The following is a 23,432-nucleotide window of genomic DNA, read 5'->3' as shown; positions in this document are numbered from 1 at the left end:
TTAAATAATTATTAGAATAAGTAAAAAGACATGGTGGTTTCAGGACTAGAATGGGGACATTTCGCAGTTTTATTACTGGTCAACGAAGTTCACTCTTTACAAGCTCGCCGTCTCCCTCACAGCCGCACTTAACTTTCCAGGGCCGTGGATGGAGCAAGGACCCGGAGGCCCCCCGGGCCAGGGCCCGCCGTTCGGCGCGCGCTTCAACGGCCCCGGCGCGCCGCCGCCGCCCGGCTTCCCCGGCGCCGGCCCCGGCCCGCGCTTCGAGCGCCCGCCCTTCGGCCGCATGCCCTTCGACGGGCCCGGCCGGCCCCCGTTCGACGCCGTCCGGCCTCCGTTCGACGGCCCGAGACCCCCGTTCGACGGCCCGCGCCCGCCGTTCGACGGCCCGAGGTTTGACGGCCCCCGTCCGCCGTTTGACGGCCCGCGCCCGCCCTTCGACGGCAACAGGCCTCCGTTCGACGGCCCGCGGCCCCCGTTCGACGGCCCGCGCCCGTTTGACGGCCCGCGTCCGTTCGACGGACCGTTTGACGGCGAACGTCCGTTCGACGGCCCGCCGGAATTCTTCACCAACAGACGCTTCGAGGACCGCGAGTTCAACGACCGAGGCTGGAACGGGGACCGCGAGCGCGGCGACCGTGACTGGAACGATCGCAGGAACGACTGGGACGACCGCCGGAGGGACCGGTTCCGAGACAAGGACAACGAGGACAGGTTCGACAGGACCAGGAACGACCGAAGGAGGAACTTTGACGATAGGAACGATCGCGACCGGGACCGTAGTGACCGTGACCGCAGTGACCGTGACAAGAGTGACCGGGACCGGCCCAAGAGGGAGGAGCGCTCGCGTGCCGATCGGCAGAAAGATAGAAAATCTAGATGGGGCGCCGCGGAAGAATCCAGAGAGGGTGAAACTTCTGCAGACGCCGCAGAGACTCCTAAAGAGACCACAGCAGCCCCTAAAGAGGTTAGCTCGGAGCAACCTGAACAAATAGACGTTCGTTCTAATCAGGATGAAAATGTGGAATCTAGAGAACCAGCGAGCGAGTCTGCCCCGATGGAAACCGAGAGTACAATAGATACCCATCAGGAAAGGGAACCAGTAGAAACAGAGACAAAGCAATATGAAGAAGCCCCCGAGTCTCAAAGATTTGATGATAGTCATCAAGCGGAAGAACCCATAAACAGAGAAGGCATTCGAGAAAGTTATGAGGAAAGGGTAGAGGCTCCAATGGACGATCCGAGAGACGAACCGAGAGAAGAAACGAGAGAGTGTGAAGCAGCCCCAGTGAGTGAAGTCGCAGAAACGCCAGATTTATATGATGCAAACGACGCAGTAGATACCAGCTTCTCGATAGCACCAGAAAATAAAGAAATCGAAAACAAAATAGAATCTACAGAGACAGAATCTGACAGAATAGAGCCCAAAGATACAGAGTCCAAAAGTGAGGACATTTTCGAGCCATCTAAGGGAGAGCCTTGACAGCGCCGAAGATGGAAATCGGGATATTTCCAGTGGAACTGATTCGGGGACGTGGACGCGATTTTCCGACTATGGTGTTCCGTCTTATTTGGTAAGAATTTCTAAACTTACTGTGACTTGTAGATATTGAAATTTGATTTCGGAATGGTGATATTTCTTTATCAGATATTTTATTTGAAATTGTAATTATTCGATTCGTTTTTGTTATAAAATAACGGTAAACTGTTGAGGTTCGATGTTTTTATCAAATAAGACGCAAATTCAAAGCCAATTTAATTTTCAATTTGATAGAATGTTCATGAATAGACTGATTAATGAAATACCTGTTGTAAACGTTAAATGCGAGGCAAGTACAAATTGTTCATTTTATAATTGAATCTATGGTTGTAGAAGCGGATTCGACGCGCTTTGTAGTCTTCCTGAAGTAAATTGACAGCTAAATAACGTTATTGGGGACGCTTTTAAGCAAAATATACCGTTTATATCGGTCTTTCAGTCACGACAACGACTTATATTGAAAATTAAAACCGATAAAGTGGTACATTTTGTTTGAGTACACGTTTTTATACCATAGTCGGAAAGCGCAGTGAAATCAAAGGCATATTATACTCGCGAATCGCAAGAGGCAAGCTAAAGTATCAGCTTCAAGTAGTCAAAGATCTTTACCTTGGCTCCGCGCGATAACGGGCCGATAGAAACCATATGACGCCAAAGATTTTAATTTTATATTTACACCTTGTTGAAATATACGTGCCTTATTGGTGAGCTGGTGTTTGCTTTCCCGGCGGCGGCGGCGAGGACCCGGCCGCTCAAGTGAGCGCCCGGGGCAGGTAATACGCGCCGAGCACACATGTGCACACTCCTATCTGTACCAACCATATCACTGTTGCAACATGACTCTGTATATCATTGTACGCTTTTTTACTCAAAGTTGATAGATAAGTTGGTAGGGTCACTCCGAGAAAAAGTTGATTTCATGCCTTTTTTACTCATAAAGTTGATATATAAGTTGGTAGGGTCACTCCGAGAAAAAGTTGACTTCATGCCTTTTTTACTCATAAAGTTGATAGATAAGTTGACGGTCACTCCGACAAAAAGTTGACTTCATGCATTTTTTACTCATAAAGTTGATAGATAAGTTGGTAGGGTCTCTCCGACAAAAAGTTGACTTCATGCCTTTTTACTCATAAAGTTGATAGATAAGTTGACGGTCACTCCGACAAAAAGTTGACTTCATGCCTTTTTACTCATAAAGTTGATAGATAAGTTGACGGTCACTCCGACAAAAAGTTGACTTCATGCATTTTTTACTCATAAAGTTGATAGATAAGTTGGTAGGGTCTCTCCGACAAAAAGTTGACTTCATGCCTTTTTACTCATAAAGTTGATAGATAAGTTGACGGTCACTCCGACAAAAAGTTGACTTCATGCATTTTTTACTCATAAAGTTGATAGATAAGTTGGTAGGGTCTCTCCGACAAAAAGTTGACTTCATGCCTTTTTTACTCATAAAGTTGATAGATAAGTTGGTAGGGTTGCTCCGACGAAAAGTTGACTTCATGCCTTTTTTACTCATAAAGTTGATAGATAAGTTGGTAGGGTCTCTCCGACAAAAAGTTGACTTCATGCCTTTTTTACTCATAAAGTTGATAGATAAGTTGGTAGGGTCACTCCGAGAAAAAGTTGACTTCATGCCTTTTTTACTCATAAAGTTGATAGATAAGTTGGTAGGGTCACTCCGAGAAAAAGTTGACTTCATGCATTTTTTACTCATAAAGTTGATAGATAAGTTGGTAGGGTCACTCCGACAAAAAGTTGACTTCATGCCTTTTTTACTCATAAAGTTGATAGATAAGTTGGTAGGGTTGCTCCGACGAAAAGTTGACTTCATGCCTTTTTTACTCATAAAGTTGATAGATAAGTTGCTAGGGTCGCTCCGACAAAAAGTTGACTTCATGCCGAGCCGATTTCGAACGCACACATACTCAGTTACGGGGTCCGTCTTCAGAAATGTTTTCTAACACTGCAGAATTTAAATAAAAAAAGTTATGGTTTATATATATTTCGAACGTGTTTTTATTGTAGAACCTACTGAGTGCCGAAATGTTTGCTAGTTGCTCAGAATCAAAATATATGTATGTTACAACGATGTTTGAAATTTTTAAAGTCTTATTGTGTATGTGATTGTTTTGGGTAGTGTATACACGGAATAAATTACCAATGAAGTATAATTTAGATTGCAAAATTCACTTCATGCGTACTACTAATAGCTATTTCAGGACTGTTATGTTACACTGCAAAAAATATATTGCGAAATATTGGATAAAATACTAGTCATGTTGCAATGTTTCCAGTTTTACGAAGTCGAGATTTTTTTTTAATTTTCATCTATAACACATTCGTACTCGGTGAGCGTTATTTTTATCACTATGTATCTATGCCGAAATGGAATATAACTCGCACTTTTCTTTACTTACCATAATTAAAAAAAAACTAATCTACAAATTAACTATTTTCATAATTTAAAATTCCATTACGGCATAACAAGTTTGATATCGCTAGCAATGTGTGCAAAATGCCTCCGAAGCGCCACGTCACCCGAATCAGCCACGGAAAATGAAGATTGAAGATTTACAACACGACACGGATGTCGTGCGACAGTCGGCGGTCGTCGGTCGGTCGCTTGACACGTCGGTTGTCTGCGACGTTTGAACTAAACCATTTTATATGAATGATTTGTAACCTAGGATGATACGTTTTTTCAGATGCAGAATAGCTTTTTTACACGTACTATGTGAAAACGCGTCTTTGCATTTTCATTGTTATACAATTGTAAAACTATTGTATTCTAAAATATGTATTTCTTTTGACTTGGGCGTGGCATAATAAGCGACCGATGTCTTTTTGTTTTGTTGTTGATTTCATCTTATATTTGTGGTGGATTGTAATTTTAATCAAATTATATGAATCAATTAGGACGCGAATAGGTATAAAATTCGTAAACTTGTAACCAGTGCGTAAGCTGCTGGTACTTAATTTAAACATTTCAACTTTTAGAAGACCGAAGTCTTCTCAAATTATTGGTGAAGGAATAGTAGACTGTATAGAAAGAAAAATGCATTTTTATAACAAATTTTATTACGATTCAAATACATATATACGATAGTTATATCGATACTAACACAGATTTGTAAATTTATAGGAAATTAACGATATCCATCACTATATTAGCTTAGGGGTAGTTTAAAATTTGACATTAAAAAATGTTAGGCACCTTGTGCTGTATGTTTAATTCTTATTGTCTATATGTATCATATTTATTTTACATTTTCAGGGGCGTTATCTTAGGTACATTTGTTATCTTACTTAGTTTCTTTCATAATTATTCAAAATACATTAGGTATGTTATAATTTTAAGCCCTCTTATGGTAAATAAGCATTAAATTAAATGCATGCTTAAATGTTTGTCAACTTGTGCTTCAATAAAAACTTATAAAATGTCTTAGATAGTTTTTTTTCGAGGGCGTAGGTATTAAGGTTCCTCGTGCAGGTGTCATAGCGAGTGAGGATCTTTTTGCACACATTGCTTGCCTGTGCGTTTTATTGTATTTATTTCAGCTTCGACGCGCACTGCAGCACGGTGCGAAAAGTTCTACAGGAAAACACTGCCTATTTTAGTAGTGGACTTAGCAGGGCCAGTACTTTTTTGGACATCGGGATAAGAAGCAATTGTCCCAGCAGCACGCCTGTGTCTAGACACTTCAAGAATTAATTTTGGACTCTATTTTAATATGTCTAGGTGCATTTCGCAATGCATGCTGACGTTTTAAATTGCGAATTGTACCGGCTGGGAAAGACCCATTAATAGCCTATCAGAACGAATAATTAACTAGGTACAGTCAGCATCAAAAGAAGCGGATCAAACAAGGTTTCAAAAGTATCTATCATTCTGTAACAGCTTAACAAAAAGTGATGGTTCTATATGTAGAACAATTAAGACGGTAAAAGATATACTTTTGAATGTACATACATTTTAGAGATTTATCTATATTTGGAAAAGTTATCCGGAATATCAGATACTTTTGGCGCGTTGTTCCATCCGCTACTATTGATGCTGACTGTACCTAAACAGCTAGCAGGACTGTCGAAGGTTTTTGGAACTCAACAGGTTATTTCCTGACTTCTGGCACTTGATTTTGACAAGAGCAATAAGCCTAGGGCAAAGAGAATTTGAAATAGAGGTGAATTGTCAAAGGAAATGTAGCCACAGAACATTTACTGCCATCTTTCGACACATGATTAAAACTTTTGCCATTTGTCTTTGATCCTTATTCCTTCACTGATATATGTTTAATATCAAAAAGTGGCGCCATCTAATAGATCAAAGGTAAAGGCGCGAAACAATGCCGCCACAACCTTTAGCCGATGCCCGGTAAGATGGCGCCACTTGATTTTAACACATGAGCGAAAGAATAAGGATCAAAGTCAAATGGCGTTCTAAAAGTTTTAATAATGTATCGAAAGATGGCAGTTAATGTACTATGGCTACAAAATTTTCTTTGACAATACTCCTTTATTTCAAATATGTAGGGATTTAAAAGGAGTGAAATTTCTTATGGTAGAACTGTTGCAAAAGTGTCCAGGTTACGGAAGGTGGAGGTAAAATAAAGCCATAGTCCAGGTGTTAGCTATAAATAAAAGTTCCAAATCTCTCGTTTTTTTTTTTTGTGGTAGAGGAGGCAAACGAGCAGACGGTTCACCTGATGGTAAGTATAGCAGCCCGCGGCGCTATATCAGCCGACGATAGCTCAATGGAGAAGGCACCGGGCTGTCGCCACCACTCCTACTGCCAAGACCGTGACCACGGCCCTCTACGTCGCCGCGTGAAGAGGAGCGAATACGATGCGCGAGGAGATAGCTAAATAAACTACTGTTTCGCACAAACTGACTTTTATTACACGCGATACAAAGGTATAAAAATACTCCTACAATCCCTACTACGCGATTGAACCGCTTCTGGTTCTCTTCCGGTTGGCTTCTTCTTGAGGCTTCTGGTTGCTGGATCACTCGACGACTGACTACGATTTCACTCCGTTCCTTCCTCGCTTATATACGAATTTCGTAGAAAAGGAACACCCTTACGATAAGGAGATAAGACGCGTTTCGATTCGTTCTGAATCAAGCCCTCTGATTGGTCGGTTACTTAATTCGGCTTTGTTCGGGTCAAATCGTGTTATCTCGTTATCGTTTACATCACTATAATTCTCACAAATATCTAATTATTGACTTGAATATTGCATAACACGCTAACTCGGTTTCTAGGTCAGTGAAACAAAACAATAACACCTGTCCGACTTGCTTACTTCACGAATACAAAGCCTATTGTTCGTCCGCGCTCGGAACAATAGCCCGTTTCTCGACGGTTTACGGCATGCTATTATCTAATAGCTAGGATTACGATAATATGACCTATATTAGGGTGTTAAGCAATTCACGCTCTACGATTATACGTAACATTCAGTAGTCTAATTAAAGTAATTACTGCGATAATAACCTAAATATGTGCGTCTCCTAGTACAACTGAGCGTAATCGAATTCTGTACGGGAAATTGACTGACCAATCACGATCGAGATTTTCTGTCTCGCTGTTTTTTACCTTTCCTTGTCTTTATTTGCATGTGATTGGCTATAATTATGAACCAATGAATAAGTTTTCTTTATTTTCTTATTCCTTCGTTCATCTCGCTCTTCGAATAAGGAATTGGGATTTAGGGTTTGCGTGACCTAAATATCGAATAATACCTGATATAACGAACGATTACATAATTCTTATGTCTAATAACAATCTAATTATATATCTGCCCTACCTAACGGATAAAATCTTTATTTCGAATACAGCCTTAATCGTATTTCAACTTAACTAATCTTAGCGTCATCTAAGTTTCTGGTCGCGTCGCTAACATTTTGTCCCCGCAGTCGAAGACTCCTGGTGCATGGGTTGCGACGCGATGACCGCCAGTCTGCAGCTCGGCCTGCGTAGCGTCCCGTGCCTCGTCCTGACGTCTGCGGAGCGGACCCGTCCATCGGGGCCTGGATAGACGACCTCGACGACTCCTTTGGGCCATACGCTGCGAGGTCCATTGGGTTCAGCGATGATGACCACGTCTCCCGGCTGGATCTGTCGTCCTCCCTCGTCGGACGATTTACGTGGTGCTAACAGTGGGAAGTACTCTTTCGTCCAGCGCCGCCAGAAGTGGTCTGCGAGCGCCTGTGCAGCCTTCCACTGCTTCTTGTCGTTCTCTTCGTAGACTCCGATCATAGGTAGGTTTGCGTTGTGCAGTAGTAGAAAGTGTGCCGGTGTAAGACTTTCCTCGGATTGCGGGTCGACGTTAACGTGTGTGAGAGGTCTTCTATTAACGATATTCTCGATCTCTGCTAATAGTGTTTCGAAGACTTCTGTTCGCGGTGCTCTTGTATGGAATGTGTACGCCATTGCCGTCTTCACGGTACGCACCATGCGTTCCCAAGCTCCGCCTGCAGAGGGATTACCAGGCGGGATGAACTTCCATTCCATCCGATGATGTAGACCGTAAGCACGTAGCTGTGGTAGCCACTGCTTATATGCTTCTCGTAGCTCCGTTGATGCCGCCTTGAAGCATGTCGCGTTGTCGCTGTACATCGTGTGTGGCCATCCTCGTCGCGCAGCGAATCGTCGTAGGGCGAGTAGCGCGCTGTCCGTCGACAAACTATGCACGCTCTCCAGATGGATGGCTCTGGTGACTAGGCATGTGTATAAACAGACCCAGCGTTTTTCCCTTCGCCGGCCTATTGTCACGTACATGGGGCCTAGATAGTCTTGCGCAGTGTAGGTAAACGGTCGTTGATAAGCCTGTAGTCGCTCGGGGGGTAGGTCTCCGAAGGGCTGCGCTCGCGGTGAAGCTCGACGTAGCTTGCAAAGTGCGCAGTCTCTCGCTACAGCTTCTTGGTATGGTAGCGGTGCGTCCCAATCCGTTCCTTTTGACCAAACTCGCTGAAATATTATCTTCGCGCTTATCACGAATTGAGCGATAAGTCCCATCGGGTCGTAAATTGACATTATCGCGCTGAGTAACTCTCGTTTCGTCGGTGGTCGCTCGTGATTCTTTACTGCGTCCGGTACGCGCAGCATCTTCGTATTGTATCCTAGAGTATCGGTGCTAGGATCCCAAGTCATTCCTAGAACGGTCTGTTGCTTCTCGCCTAGATGCGTCGGTTCTTGTGCGTGAAGCGCTGGCTCGATGCTCGCTAACAGTCGCTCGCTGTTGCTCGCGTAGCCTCGTAGGTGAAAGTTTCCCTCGGCGTGAGAGTCTCGTACCTGCGATGACACTCTCAGTAGCTCGTCTTCAGTCTTGTAGGACGCCACATAATCATCCATATAATGATTATTGTGTATATCGTAGACCGCCTCTGGATACTTGTCCTCGTTGTCGGTTGCGTTACGATTGCGCACTGAATGCGCGAGAAACGGTGACGATACGTTTCCGAAACAAACTCTGTTTAGTTTGTAGACTTGCGGCTCCATGTCTCTTCTCGTACCTCGCCACAAGAATAGCTGGCTCTGCTGGTCTTCGGCTCGAATCTGGATTTGCAGAAACATCTCCTGTATATCTGCTACTACTGCGAAGCTCCATTCGCGAAACCTCAGTAGTATACCCAGTAGGCTTTTTAGCAGGTCTGGTCCCGCTAAAATATAGTCGTTCAGACTATTTCCTTGACTTTTCGCGGCACAATCGAATACGGCTCTTCCTTTGCCTTTATTCAAATTAAAAACACTAAAGTGCGGCAAAAACCAAGTCTTATCGGTTTGCGGTGGTTCCATAATACGCTCGGCATATCCTTTTTTCAGCAACTTCTGAATCTGGGCTTCGTAGTCCTCTGCGAAGTCCTTGTCGCGACGCATTCTCGTTTCCAAGCTATGTAATCTTGAACGCGCCATAGCGTAGCTCGGTGGTAGCTTCACGTCGTCTGACGCCCATAGCTGGCCAACCTCGTAGCGATTTCCAACTTTTCTCACGGTTTTATTAAATATATCGATGGCTCGTTGATCGCTCGGACTCACGTTCTCCTTTTGCGTTACGCCTAACGCCTCGATCGACCAATGTTTCTTCACTTGCTCGTTGAGATCTTCATCCCCCATACGGCAGTGTAACACGGTTTGCTCGTTCGTACGAATGATGCGTGGCATTCTACCGAAAAACGCCCAACCTAGTGGTGTTTTCATAGCGCACGGCTCGTTCTCGCCGCCCTGCCTGATTTCCGTCGGTGTAATCAAGTGACTATAATCACCTCCGATTAACATCTGTGGTACGCCTGTTCCGACGTAGCATTCGTCGCCTAAGTCCGCCAGATGTTTATATTTGAGTAGTTGCTCCTTATTGAGCGACTGTGACCTGATTCCTAGGCCATCTACGGTCTTGACGGTAATCTCGTGTTCGGTACCTCCTTTCGCCGGTCTCACGGTGGCCTTAACAGTCTGTGTTATCGACGTGTGCTTGAGATTCCTTATTCCTCGAATACATAACGGCTCGTCTTGACCCACTGCACCTATCTCATCAGCAACATCTTGATCGATCATCGACAATGTCGATCCGTCGTCGATAAAAGCGAAAATATGCGCTGTTCCTTGCGGGCCTGTTACCGTTACAGGCAACACTTTCAACAACACGTTGTAGTTCGGGGTCGATGACACGTAGACTCGTGGTTCGTTGTCCTCTCGTGGCGTAACTTGCGTAGATTGCGGCTCTTGTGCCGCCGTCGGCTCGATCGATGCTGTAGTAACTCGCGCTACGGCCGCTCGTTGCGTAGCATGAGTCATCGCCATCGCGGTATTATCACGGAGCTCCTGCGTCGTCTCCGCGTGGAGCAGACGATGATGCACGTGCGGACAGCCTGCCACACCGCACCCTTTCGCCTTGCACTGTATTTTGAGGTGCTTCGCGTCCATGCACCTATAGCATATTCGGTTGAGCTTTGCCCACTCCCATCTTGCGCCTATGCTTTGTGCGGCTAGCTTGCGACATTCCGGCGTTGAATGATTGCCGCCGCAATACAGGCACGTCGACTTCGATGTACTGGCTTGACGCGTCGCATACGTCACCTTCTGTGCTGTGGCGTATCGACCTCCGGGTGTGGTAGCGGGAATCGGATAACGCGGCGCGGATGTATTCGTACGAGTGCCGGTCGCGCGCGCGTTCGGTGCTGCTGACGGTACCTGCGCACGCCTCGGGGCTGCGCGGGCATGACAAAACGCCATTTCTTGTTCACTTTCCTCCATCAGAAAGTCAGCAAGTTGCAGGATCTCGGGTTCGTCGGTATCACGATGATTGCGTGCGTAGTCGCACCACCTGCTTCGAATATGGGGCGATAACCGGTCCGTTACTTCGCGAATCAGCAACGGGTTGTCGGCGTAGTGTCTCCGATCTATATCCATAATAGTGGACACTATGTTCATAATTTTGATTGCGAAGCTGTTGAGATCGTTCGCTGTAGGTCCCAACGCTGGCAGCTTGCGCAAATCTTCGATTGCTCTGTCTAGCAATACTTCGCTCCGACCAAACTGCTTTTTCAGTATTCGAATAATCATATCTGGACGAGTTGCGGTCGATAGGACGTGTGACACACATGTCTTCGCGTCCCCGCGTAGCGCCATACGCAGTCGAGCGACGTTCTCGTAGTCGGTAAACTTATATCTTCTCGACGTCTCGGTGTACGTGTTGTAGAAACTTCGCCACTCACTCACATCTCCGTAGAAGTGAGGTAGTTCGAAGATATCCTTCGGTGCCGGTCGAGCCGCCATTTGCATCTTCTCGAATAACTGCAACATAGACTCCGCTACGGTTCCTTCCTGAGTGAGCTGTGTACGCTCCGTGTGCGGCGTACGTGGCTCGATCGGTGGCGATAACGATCGCCGACGGTCCTCGCGGCTCGGTGAGCGACGTCGAATATGCCTCTCTTCCCGCGTGGAGCGCCTTGGAGTCTCGTAATCCGGTGGGGGCTCGTTGGCTAACCTCTTCTTGGACTTGACGGGCTCGGTTAGCGTCTTGTCCTGCGATTCGTCCATCCATGTCAGGATGCGCTGGTGTTGCGGTCCGATTTCGCTCCTATCGGATGCCGCGTCGGATTCACTGGCTTCTGCACGAATTTGCAGCTTCTGGGCTTCCAACCTCTTCTTCACTAACTCGGCTTCTAACTGCAGCTCCTTCTTCTGAATCTCCGCTAGCCGCTCGCTCGCCTCCAGCTCGGCTTGCGAGAGTCTGGCCTCGATGACGGTACTCGCTTGTGAGCACACGGACTGCGCACGGGTGTGCACGTGCGGAGTGCTCGCCTCCTTTGGAGTATCCTTCGGTCGTTGCGATGTGGTAACGTCTTTAACCACTGTCTTCGAATGACGTAACGGGATCGGTGTAGGTCTCGCAAGACGTCGCAGGCGTTTGTTCAGGTCCCTTCGCCATAGCAACATCGTATCTTGCGAGGGAGACCTCGGTGGCCTCTGGTAGACGTCGTCGATCGATAATGTAGCCGCTGCGCCTAACGGTTCCGCACTAGCAGCTCGATGGGTGACCGCTGCCGCGTCGGCCGACTCGCCAGGGGGGAGGGGAGGGCGCTCCGCGTCGGCGTCCTCAGTCCTCTCAGCGTGTTCGCGGGCAACCTCACGATGTTGGGCCGCCGCCGCGCCTTCCTCTAGGAAACGCTGCCTGTCTTCGTCGCTCTGTACCGACGTAGCCTTCTTGGTCCGAATTATCGGCATCTTGACGATGTCGCACGATGGGGTTCTTCACGCAGAGTAGAAGCTGATCTCGACGGTCTTGATGGGCTGACAGTTGATCCGGCTCGAAGGACCAGGAAAATATAGCAGCCCGCGGCGCTATATCAGCCGACGATAGCTCAATGGAGAAGGCACCGGGCTGTCGCCACCACTCCTACTGCCAAGACCGTGACCACGGCCCTCTACGTCGCCGCGTGAAGAGGAGCGAATACGATGCGCGAGGAGATAGCTAAATAAACTACTGTTTCGCACAAACTGACTTTTATTACACGCGATACAAAGGTATAAAAATACTCCTACAATCCCTACTACGCGATTGAACCGCTTCTGGTTCTCTTCCGGTTGGCTTCTTCTTGAGGCTTCTGGTTGCTGGATCACTCGACGACTGACTACGATTTCACTCCGTTCCTTCCTCGCTTATATACGAATTTCGTAGAAAAGGAACACCCTTACGATAAGGAGATAAGACGCGTTTCGATTCGTTCTGAATCAAGCCCTCTGATTGGTCGGTTACTTAATTCGGCTTTGTTCGGGTCAAATCGTGTTATCTCGTTATCGTTTACATCACTATAATTCTCACAAATATCTAATTATTGACTTGAATATTGCATAACACGCTAACTCGGTTTCTAGGTCAGTGAAACAAAACAATAACACCTGTCCGACTTGCTTACTTCACGAATACAAAGCCTATTGTTCGTCCGCGCTCGGAACAATAGCCCGTTTCTCGACGGTTTACGGCATGCTATTATCTAATAGCTAGGATTACGATAATATGACCTATATTAGGGTGTTAAGCAATTCACGCTCTACGATTATACGTAACATTCAGTAGTCTAATTAAAGTAATTACTGCGATAATAACCTAAATATGTGCGTCTCCTAGTACAACTGAGCGTAATCGAATTCTGTACGGGAAATTGACTGACCAATCACGATCGAGATTTTCTGTCTCGCTGTTTTTTACCTTTCCTTGTCTTTATTTGCATGTGATTGGCTATAATTATGAACCAATGAATAAGTTTTCTTTATTTTCTTATTCCTTCGTTCATCTCGCTCTTCGAATAAGGAATTGGGATTTAGGGTTTGCGTGACCTAAATATCGAATAATACCTGATATAACGAACGATTACATAATTCTTATGTCTAATAACAATCTAATTATATATCTGCCCTACCTAACGGATAAAATCTTTATTTCGAATACAGCCTTAATCGTATTTCAACTTAACTAATCTTAGCGTCATCTAAGTTTCTGGTCGCGTCGCTAACAGTAAGCGATTACCACCGCCCATGGACACCTGCAACACCAGAGGGGTTGTAAGTGTGTTGCCGGCCTTAAAGATGGGAGTACGCCCTTTTCTTGAAGGTATTTTTGTTAGAGTATCGCTAGAGTAGCTAACAATAAGACCCTAGGCGTTATTGACGGAGTAAAGTGCGCTGTCTATGACTTGATTTTTTACAAGTATTCTAGATATTATCAATTTTTACAAGTATATAGATATCTATTTAAGGTTTTTGATGACACTTTAGTACATGGACATTTAACCTTTTGACCGCTAAAGACGTCATATAACGCGCGCGGCTACAGACCAATATCAACCTTCACGCGTACCGACAAGGTTCACGGTTACGCGCCGCGTGCGATAGGCGTGGCGTTTAAAAGGTTAATTCTTTACCTCCACCTTCCATAATATCAAATTCCTAAATGTGTTAGTGCATAAAACATAGTTACCTTAGAACGGGATGTTATAGTGTTGAAAAATGCATTACTTGAAAACAGATTGCGCGCACTGCCCATAGTGCCCATACGTGAGTCGACGAGACAGGACACGAAAGTAGGGCTAAGATGGTCGGCTCTTTATCATGTCACCATGCCTGTCACGTTCTAACAAGTATGTAAGTTCGAAAGTGACGGGCATAGTGATAAGCGATAAAAATGGAACCATGCTGCCACTGTCGCACATTCATTTGATGCGAATATTCGTGGTATTGGTATCCATCTAGTAATGTATCAAATGTATGATACCAACTTTCTACTACTATTAAACTGAACAAGGAGAGTCCTATAACACACATCATCATACCAGTCGAAAGACTCACGTGATGTGTTTTATGAGAATTTCGTCGTACACTTAAAAATCTTTAAAATGAAACAAGGTTTAACTTCAAAATATCGATATATTGAAAAAATATATGTATGAAAACTCTAACAACCATTAGTAGCTTAGCTAGCTTATGTACTAATGTACGGTCACGTCTGAAAATATCGATACGAAAAAAGTGCCAAAAATATGTATACACGACTTTATTGCCCATATATTAACACATTCAGTGCTACGCGCTACGAGCGTAGCCGATAACATGGGAAAATGCGTATGTAGCGAAAAGCGATTACGGACTGAGCGCCCGCCTGGTGGGTTGCTGGCAGTGAATGCGTTAAATTAGTGTATAGATATTATTGGCATATTTTTCGTATCGATATTTTCAGACGTGGCTGTACTGTAAATACCTTAAATATTCAAGACTGTTTTCTAAAGCCTATCACAGTTTTAATCGAAACTATTGGTAATTTAGAACAAAACAACTGTACAGATCTGCATTTAAAGTTTTAAACTTTTAACATGATTATAATGAATATTATAAAATAAATTCGTAGATCCATTGACGACTGTTTACTTATTTACATTCATTTACGTAGGTATATTGTACAACAATACATCGAAGAGTTTTTAAGACATATTATAGTATAAATAACTCTGCTAATAATACAAAATAAAATATCTGTAATAAACACACAAACAAATTTTGATAGCCCAGCGTGTACAAGTGTTAAACGTCATAATTTCATAGAAGTCTGACGTAAAATAACACTTGCACTCTCTGGGCTATCAAAATGGGTGCCAACTTATCTTGGTGACCATGCTCTTACCAGGATTTCAATTCAATTCAATTTATTTTTATTTCGGACCATGTCCATAATGTTAGTATACATTCCCTTAACTACTATACTAACTCATAATAAATTATACACTAAGCCTCTGGATCCCATATGTACTCCCTCCCAGTGTTCCCAGAAGGCGCAAGCAGGCGATTCTAACACTAGGCGCAAGAGGCTGTTGGAACTGTCCCGCACGCGACGCATCAGGGAGGCAGTCCTTTTGCGTATTATTGCACCAAAGCAATCAGTGCGCGCCTCCGCGAACATACCTGACGCGCTGCAAAAACGAGGCAGTCCCAACAACATCCTAAACCCATTGTTGTACTGGACGCCAATGCCGGATTTAGAGGTCTGGAGGCCTCGGGCAATAAAGGTGTGGAGGCCCCCTGGCCCCAAATTTTTTCCAAATAAAATGGTAAATATACCGAATTCTCTATTGTGGGGGGCCCTTCTTTTGTGGAGGCCCGGGGCAGTAGCCCCGGTTGCCCTCCCCTAAATCCGGCCCTGCTGGACGCGCGGGGCATTGAGGGCCCTTTTAGTATAAGAACCCGGGACCTCCGTAGGCAGGGTCACCAGCGATTAGGCTAAGACGTTACAATAATTATTCTTCCTAAAATCCTATGCTGCCCGCTAGTTTACGCGCGTTACCCAACGTCTAAAATCCACGTCGTCATTTTCATGAAATTATATAACATTAACATTGAACTGTTATTACTACGTATAGGAACGGCACAGAGAACCAGTATTTTGCGCCATGAGTTGTTGTTGACAACAAACCATAAGGGCCGATTTAGACGGCACGCAAACTCGCATGCGATTTTAGTTACATTGCGGACTATTTAGGTTACAACTAATTCGGCGACCGATCAAATACCGCAATGTAATGAAACTCGCATGCGAGTTCTCGCATTTTGCACATGAATTTCACGGCGCCTACGACGTTTTGGTCGCGTGGTACTGGTTGCGATAGCGATAATTTCATTGTTTGGCATGGCTTCTCTATACAAATAATAACTCTGATTTAGGATCCATATCTGAAGTAAAAAATGACTATTGTTATGGCACTAATGCGCCGGAAGATCAGCGTTGACCTTCGGGTCAGCATTATGCTGAGGCGAGCCTATTTCGTGGTAAACAATGTCAATATGTTTTAGTCTTTTTAGGGTTCCGTAGCCAAATGGCATAAAACGGAACCCTTATAGTTTCGCCATGTCCGTCTGTCTGTCTGTCTGTCTGTCTGTCTGTCTGTCTGTCCGAGGCTTTGCTCCGTGGTCGTTAGTGCTAGAAAGCTGAAATTTGACATGGATATATAAATCAATAAAGCCGACAAAGTCGTACAATAAAATCTAAAAATTTAATTTTTTTTAGGGTACCTCCCCTACACGTAAAGTGGGGGTGAATTTTTTTTTTCGCTTCAACCCTAGAGTGTTGGGTATCGTTGGAAAGGTCTTTCAAAACTAATAGGGGTTTTTAAGAAACATTTTTTGATAAAGTGAATATATTCGGAGATAATCGCTCCGAAAGAAAAAAAAAATGTGTCCCCCCCCCTCTAACTTTTGAACCATAGGTCCAAAAAATATGAGAAAAATCGTGGAAGTAGAGCTTAAGAAAGACATTAAATGAAAACTATAGCGGACATGATCAGTTTAGCTGTTTTTGAGTTATCGCAAAAAGTTTTCCGTTCATAGTAAAAAGACTTAATTTAATTAGGTACTGATTATGCAAATTTGCCTATTTGTTTAACTCGGGTGAAAGGTACCATTTACTACACTTTAAGCTCCAGTTTAGCTTATTGTGACGGAAGAGTAACTACGGAACCCTACACTGAGCGTGGCCCGACATGCTCTTGGCCGGTTATTTAATATATATAATTCTGTATGTAATTTAAGTTTTACCACGAAAAGAAATGATTTATGATAATGTCATCAATAATATTAACTAGTTTCATTATTCAATTGGCATAATATACATAACAATTCAAGGCATGTTTATTCAACTGTTAACTTAGGAGCGGGAAAGTATATACTGTACAGTACTTAGTGTTGACAATGATATTGATGTATTGTCCTTAGACTTGTATAGAAATTACTAAAATAACAATGTTATTAAGTCGTGCTAAAGAAGTACCTATAATTTATTTTACCCTTTATTGGACATATAAATATACTTACCGCCAATGCATAATTATGACTATGTATGCATATAATAATTTATAAATTTAAATTAGTTCCCGATTCGCCGGATTCTCGTTTAGCCGGATTGTGACGCATTAAAGAAAATCCGGCGTATCGGGAACTAATCACAATATATACTTATCATCTTAAACAATTCACTGTTGATGTTCGTTTCACGTAACATCGTATAACTATAACAACTTTATTAGTTCCACAACAATATCTTGATATTATCTTATATAAAAACTAACCTATATCCTTCGCATATCACAACTCAATCACAAGTAAACAACATTAATGGGAGCAAAGGTTTCCTTCGGCCAATCAACTGGCTTGGTCGTCTCCGCCGGAGGCGAAGGGGCTAACTTCGGAGGAGGGTAGTCGCTTTTACCCCCTGTCTTCCGGACGACTCTAAGACCAGATATGACCATCTCCTTGTCTACAGCTTTGCACATATCATATAGAGCTAAAGCTGCCCCGGAACAACCGGATAACGCTTCCATTTCAGCACCAGTTTTCGCTGTCACGCGAACCTCACAAGTAATATAGACTGTATTATCGTCCTCCTTTTCTGGCAGTTCTAAAGAGACAAGGACGCAGTCTAATGGAAGAGGATGGCATAACGGAATGAGATCTGATGTCCGCTTGGCAGCTAATACACCAGCGACTCTAGCCACGCCTAGAGCGTCGCCTTTAGGTAACGCACCATCTTTTAACAATTTCACCAACTCTGCGCTTACATTAAGACGGCATTCGGCGATCGCTGTTCTTTCTGTGACTCTCTTTCTGCTTACGTCTACCATTCGCGCTCGTCCTGAAGAGTCTAAATGGGAAAACGGACTGGTACTATAACGACGAACGCTTTGAACCGTTAGACTTTTTGACCAAAGTCCTGGCATTGCGGAATCTAAATACGAGAACTTTGAGCTGATTCCTTGGACGCTCTGATCGGGGAAACTTTTGATTTGAAATGGAAGACTTAGTGACCGAAGCGTACGAACTTTCACATCATCTAAGTGACTTGACAAGTTTTGGATCTCCCGCAGGCTCTTATTTCTGATCCTTTGTACGCTCTGATCAGGAAAACTTTTGATTTGAAATGGAAGATTTAAAGACGGAAGCTTATGAATTTTCGCATCATCGAACTGGTATCTTGAAGAGTTTTGTTTTTCCCGTAGACTTTTCGACTCCATGGACTGTTCCGTAGTCTCGGTCGCCCGCTTCGCTGTGAAGGTGAAGGAATTACCCCCCAATCAGAACCATGGGCCGGTTTTCCATATGCGCCAGATTCTGCATGCCTAAAATCGTCAACAGAATAGCATCGCGCCCATGGAGGTAGTAAGGGTGATGATGTGAATGCTTCTGTTGATGTGTTTTTTAGGCCAAAGGTCATTCTTGGAACATATGTCTGCGGGTTAATTTGGTACAGTCGCCATCTGATATATCGGAGCGGCCGAGGTGGTCAAAAATATCTGAACACGCGCTCTAGCCCTTTGAAAAGGGTGAGAAAAAGAAAAATAGAGGCGTGTTCAGATATTTTCAAGCACCTTGGCCGCTCCGATATATCTGATGGTGTATTCCTATCTGTGCCCGCCCATCGGTCAGGAGGCGGGCACAGATGGGAAGGATTCATTCCCAACCTTCCCTAGAGGGGACAGATGGGAATGACCCTATACCCATCTGTGGCCATTATATAGGCCAGGTACATTATATGATTTTTACTTCACGAATTGGAATTTTAGCGGTTCAATATAGAAACTAACAAAATCGCCATTTGTAAAATAAAAAAGATAGGAAAAAACCGAGGCGGTCACGGATGGGAAGGATTCATTCCCATTTGTCCCCGTCGGCCTGCAGATGGGAATAGGGTCATTTCCATTTGTCCCTGCTGGGGATGGTTGGGAATGAATCCTTCCTATCTGTGCCCGGCGGGGACAGATAGGAATGGAATTTCCACCTGTGATCGCCGGGCACAGATGGAAATGAATCATTCCCATCTGTGCCCGGCCCCTTACCTATGTGATGGCGACTGTAAGATGTATAAAATAGTTATTAAATGCAAAAATACAATTAGACATACTTTCTGAGAATAGCTCCCTAAATAGGTAGGTACAGTAAAATGTGCGTACTTTGCTCCCCAATGTGTAATATTGCTCCAACAGATTTTATAAATGAAAACAACAATATACAGGGTGTCCCAAGACTATGGGACATCAAGGGAAAGTACATTAAATATAAGACATAGGATATTTTGCTACGAGGAGACTTTATTTTATTTTCAAAACTGAGTAATTCTGCATTCAAAGATTTAAAAAAAATAAGTTACTTTGTCTGGAAATCGAACCGACTCAAATGTGAAAAAAAACATCCTGTATTTTTATGATGCCAATCGAAGGAATGCATAAAAAATAAGTCATCTCAGAAATATGATATCGCAAAAGAAATGAATAGAGTAAAATTTTCGATTAAAATTTCAAGATTCGGTTTAATTCCCAGAAAAAGTAAGCAATTTTCAATTTTTTTTAGAAATTCTTTGAATGCAATATTACTTACTTTTGAAAATAAAATAAAGTCTTCTTTCAGCAAAATATCCTGTCTACGATATTTAAGGTACTTTCCCTTGATGTCCCATAGTCTTGGGACGCCCTGTATATACATATCTACCACAATATAATTTTAAAATTTGAATTAAATTTCGAATTTTGGAGCAAATGTTAGCGCAAAGTACGCACATTTTACGGTTTATGGTGAATAGAAATGGTAAACATTGAACTATTGACATTATGACTAGTATCGTAGAGGTAAAATTGATCCCTCTATATGCCGAACAGTTGTGGAATAATAATTATTAAATCTTTTATCATTTACTTAGGTGGGAATCTTGATTAAACGGCCATTTTTTATTTCTATTCATGATATTAAAGTTGGCCAAAACCTGGTTACCATTTCTACTTTACCTTCACATGGAGAATGGCAGCCATACCTAGCAAGTTTTTAATTTTAATTGTATTTTTTAACCTTCAATAACAAATGTGACGTTGTCTATGAAAAGGGACCTTATTGTCGATGGCGCTTCCGCCGTCATAAACGATGCTCCGAATCGATACAAATACAACGCCGCGCGACGCAGTGCGGCGTAAGCGCCATCGACAATAAGGTCCCTTTTCATAGATAATGCCACAAATTATAAGGAGGAAGTCACGCCGATGGCTGCCCTTCGAATATTTAATAATAGAATAAACTAAATAATAACTATAATGAGGGTTAGTTCAAGGAATAAATAGATGACTTGACGAGAAGTTATAAACTGAAATAAATGTCATATTTAAGGCGCGGATGCTTCGGCTGTGGAATGAGCTTCCTGCTGAGGTTGGTTTTCCCGAAGGGCTACAGTATGGGGTTCTTCAAAAAAGGAGTGTACAGGTTTTTAAAGGGTCGGCAACGCGCATGTAATATCTCTGGTGTTGTAGGCGTCCATAGGCTATGGTGACTGCTTACCATCAGGCGGGCCGTATGCTCGTTTGCCACCGACGTGGAATATAAAAAAAAAATATGACGAGAAAAAAAGTGACCATGGTCTCCAGTGCCCCAGGCTGCCGCGAATGCAGAGGACGCTTGTTCGTTCGCAGCCCTAGCCAATGGAGGCTTGTCACTTTTTTTCGTATACAAGGAGTAACAAAAATAACGGGGATCCGTTTAAAGGCATATTCAGTATCGAGTTATAATTGGAAAACTTAGACATGGACGACATGCCCATTAGAAAAAAAAAATTGTGTCAAAAACTTTTGTTCTATTTTATCCTAATCAAAACACAATATACAATGTGTTTGTGCACGCATAGTGGAGTATCATTTTGATGTCAATTTTTAGCTGATATCCTGTACTATCATTGAACAACACATATACAAAAAAGTACAGGTCAACGACCTCGTTTTCGAAAAAAGATAAAATGTAAGAAAAAAAATTTTTGAAGACAATTTTATCTTTGTTATTATTTCTCGAGAGATTGTGTAAAATTCTCTGTGATATTTATGCTTGAAATTTACGCCCTAATTCATAAGCTACCGAATGATTATTATTTTTTAACTGTACGATAGGTAAATGGACAGATAATGGTACATTAACCAAGTGCAGTCGTGTTTGGCGCCAGAAAACCTCGGAAGGGTGAATTTTTAAAATGGTTGAGAAAAAACATAGGTATGGGGGGTGATTTGTTGATAAAATTCATCGTACTATACGTGCACAAACACATTGTATATCGTCTCGTATATTTTTTTACAACCAGCAGTGACAGCATGGTTCCATTTTTATAGCTTGTCACTATGCCCGTCACTTTCGCATACTTGTTAGAACGTGACAGGCATGGTGACAAATGATAAAAAACCGACCATCTTAGCCCTTCTGAATAAGTAACGTCTATTTCAGTTTACTATAAACTAAATAATTATTTGTGACACTATCTATGAAAAGGGACCTTATTGTCGATGGCGCTTACGCCGCACTGCGTAGCGCGGCGTTGTTTATAATATGGGAGCATCGTTGATAAGGTCCCTTTTCATAGATAATGTCACATTTATAAACGCAGCATGAACTTACCAGCGTGTTGAGGCTTCTTGTTCCTCAGCGCGGCACGTACAAGCGTCGACAGCTGCTCGTCGTCAGCGCCGCTTCGGATTGCATCGCGTAGAGACACCTCCGCGTTGCCGAACAGGCATACCTACCAATGATATGCTTAAATCGGTGTCCAATCATTTCGAAACTGAGAAATAATCGTCAAATCTCGAATTACACTCACGTTATTTTACCAAGCCTTTAATTTTTAGGGTTCCGTACCCAAAGGGTCAAACGGGAGTACTATCTATCTAGAGCAGAGCCCAACTGGGGAAGTACCTCCACCTTACAGAAAACAGCAGCCAAATAACACTAGACCCTACTCATAGTGTTGTGTTCCTGCCGGTGAGTAAGGTTGCCAGAGCTCATCGAGGGGGAGGGGGGATGCTAGGGTCGGCAACGCGCATGTAACGCCTCTGGAGTTGCAGGCGTACATAGGCTTCGGACACTGCTTACCATCAGGCGGGCCGTATGCTTGATTGCCACCAGAGTAGTATAAAAAAAAAATACTGAGACTCCGCTGTTCGTCCGTCTGTCACCAGGCTGTATCTCATGAACCGTGATAGTTAGCCAGTTGAAATTTCTACAGATTATGTATTTCTGTTGCCGCTATAACAACAAATACTAAAAAGAGTATAATATAAATATTTCTTTCCAATATCAAGGTTCTCATCTTGACGACCAGTTTGGCCTAGTGGGTAGTGACCCTGCCTACGAAGCTGATGGTCCCGGGTTCAAATCCTGGTAAGGGCATTTATTCGTGTGATGAGCATGGATATTTGTTCCTGAGTCATGGGTGTTTTCTATGTATTTAAGTATTTATAAATATTTATATATTATATATATCGTTGTCTAAGTACCCTCAACATAAGCCTTATTGAGCTTACTGTGGGACTTAGTCAATTTGTGTAATAATGTCCTATAATATTTATATAAAAAAAAGGTTCTCATCCAATCACCAAAGTTCAGCAACGTCGGGCGGGGTCAGTACTTGGATGGGTGACCGTTTTTATGGATAATGGTACGGAACCCTTCCTGTGCAAGTCCGACTCGCACTTGGCCGATTTTTTAAACGACGCAAGTAATTTTTAGTTTTAACACAGTTCTAGTTTCCGGCAGAGCATGAATTCCAACAATAATGTATCGATTGTTTTTAAGCTTTTAATTCTTAAGATGTACTAACAAAATATGGACCTTGTTTGTCTGAAATATATGCATTTTTTTTTTTTAATAAGTATATGAGAATTTTGTGATCTGTTTTTCTGGACCTCACTCTACAGTGGCGCCAACTGGTGAGAATAAAAACGGTGGCCTCAATCAGAATTCTTAGGTATTTTTTTTTATACTACGTCGGTGGCAAACAAGCATACGGCCTGCCTGATGGTAAGCAGTCTCCGTAGCCTATGTACACCTGCAACT

The 23,432-nt window shown here is 43.3% G+C and overlaps 3 protein-coding genes across 4 annotated transcripts in view; 1 reads left to right on the top strand and 2 right to left on the bottom strand.

Moving 5' to 3' along the window:
* LOC133522533 (SR-related and CTD-associated factor 4) overlaps positions 1-2,248 on the top strand; it is a 42,720-nt gene extending 40,472 nt beyond the window's left edge. The window contains exon 23 of the mRNA XM_061857898.1: positions 141-2,248. Within this exon, the coding sequence (XP_061713882.1) occupies positions 141-1,483 (1,343 nt within the window). The 3' untranslated portion in view covers positions 1,484-2,248. The remainder of the gene's footprint in view (positions 1-140) is intronic.
* Positions 2,249-4,617: 2,369 nt separating this feature from the next.
* Positions 4,618-23,432, bottom strand: part of LOC133522515 (molybdenum cofactor biosynthesis protein 1-like) — a 41,541-nt gene continuing 22,726 nt past the window's right edge. Inside the window, exons 8-9 of one of the 2 annotated variants that reach the window (XM_061857877.1) lie at positions 21,999-22,119; positions 4,618-5,135 (exon numbers count right to left, since the gene is read on the bottom strand). In XM_061857877.1, the coding sequence (XP_061713861.1) occupies positions 5,098-5,135; positions 21,999-22,119 (159 nt within the window). In that variant the 3' untranslated portion in view covers positions 4,618-5,097. Of the gene's footprint in view, positions 5,136-18,560; positions 18,701-21,998; positions 22,120-23,432 lie in introns of those variants that run through there. The other variant, XM_061857876.1, reaches the window with a different exon arrangement.
* On the bottom strand, positions 17,145-18,649 carry LOC133522516 (cyclic pyranopterin monophosphate synthase-like). Its single transcript, XM_061857878.1, has one exon. The coding sequence runs from the start codon at positions 18,593-18,595 to the stop codon at positions 17,681-17,683; it is 915 nt and encodes a 304-aa protein (XP_061713862.1). The 5' UTR covers positions 18,596-18,649; the 3' UTR covers positions 17,145-17,680.

The sequence above is a fragment of the Cydia pomonella genome, chromosome 11 (assembly GCF_033807575.1).
Source record: "Cydia pomonella isolate Wapato2018A chromosome 11, ilCydPomo1, whole genome shotgun sequence".
Classification (NCBI taxonomy): domain Eukaryota; kingdom Metazoa; phylum Arthropoda; class Insecta; order Lepidoptera; family Tortricidae; genus Cydia; species Cydia pomonella.
This window is presented reverse-complemented; position numbering and strand designations above follow the sequence as displayed.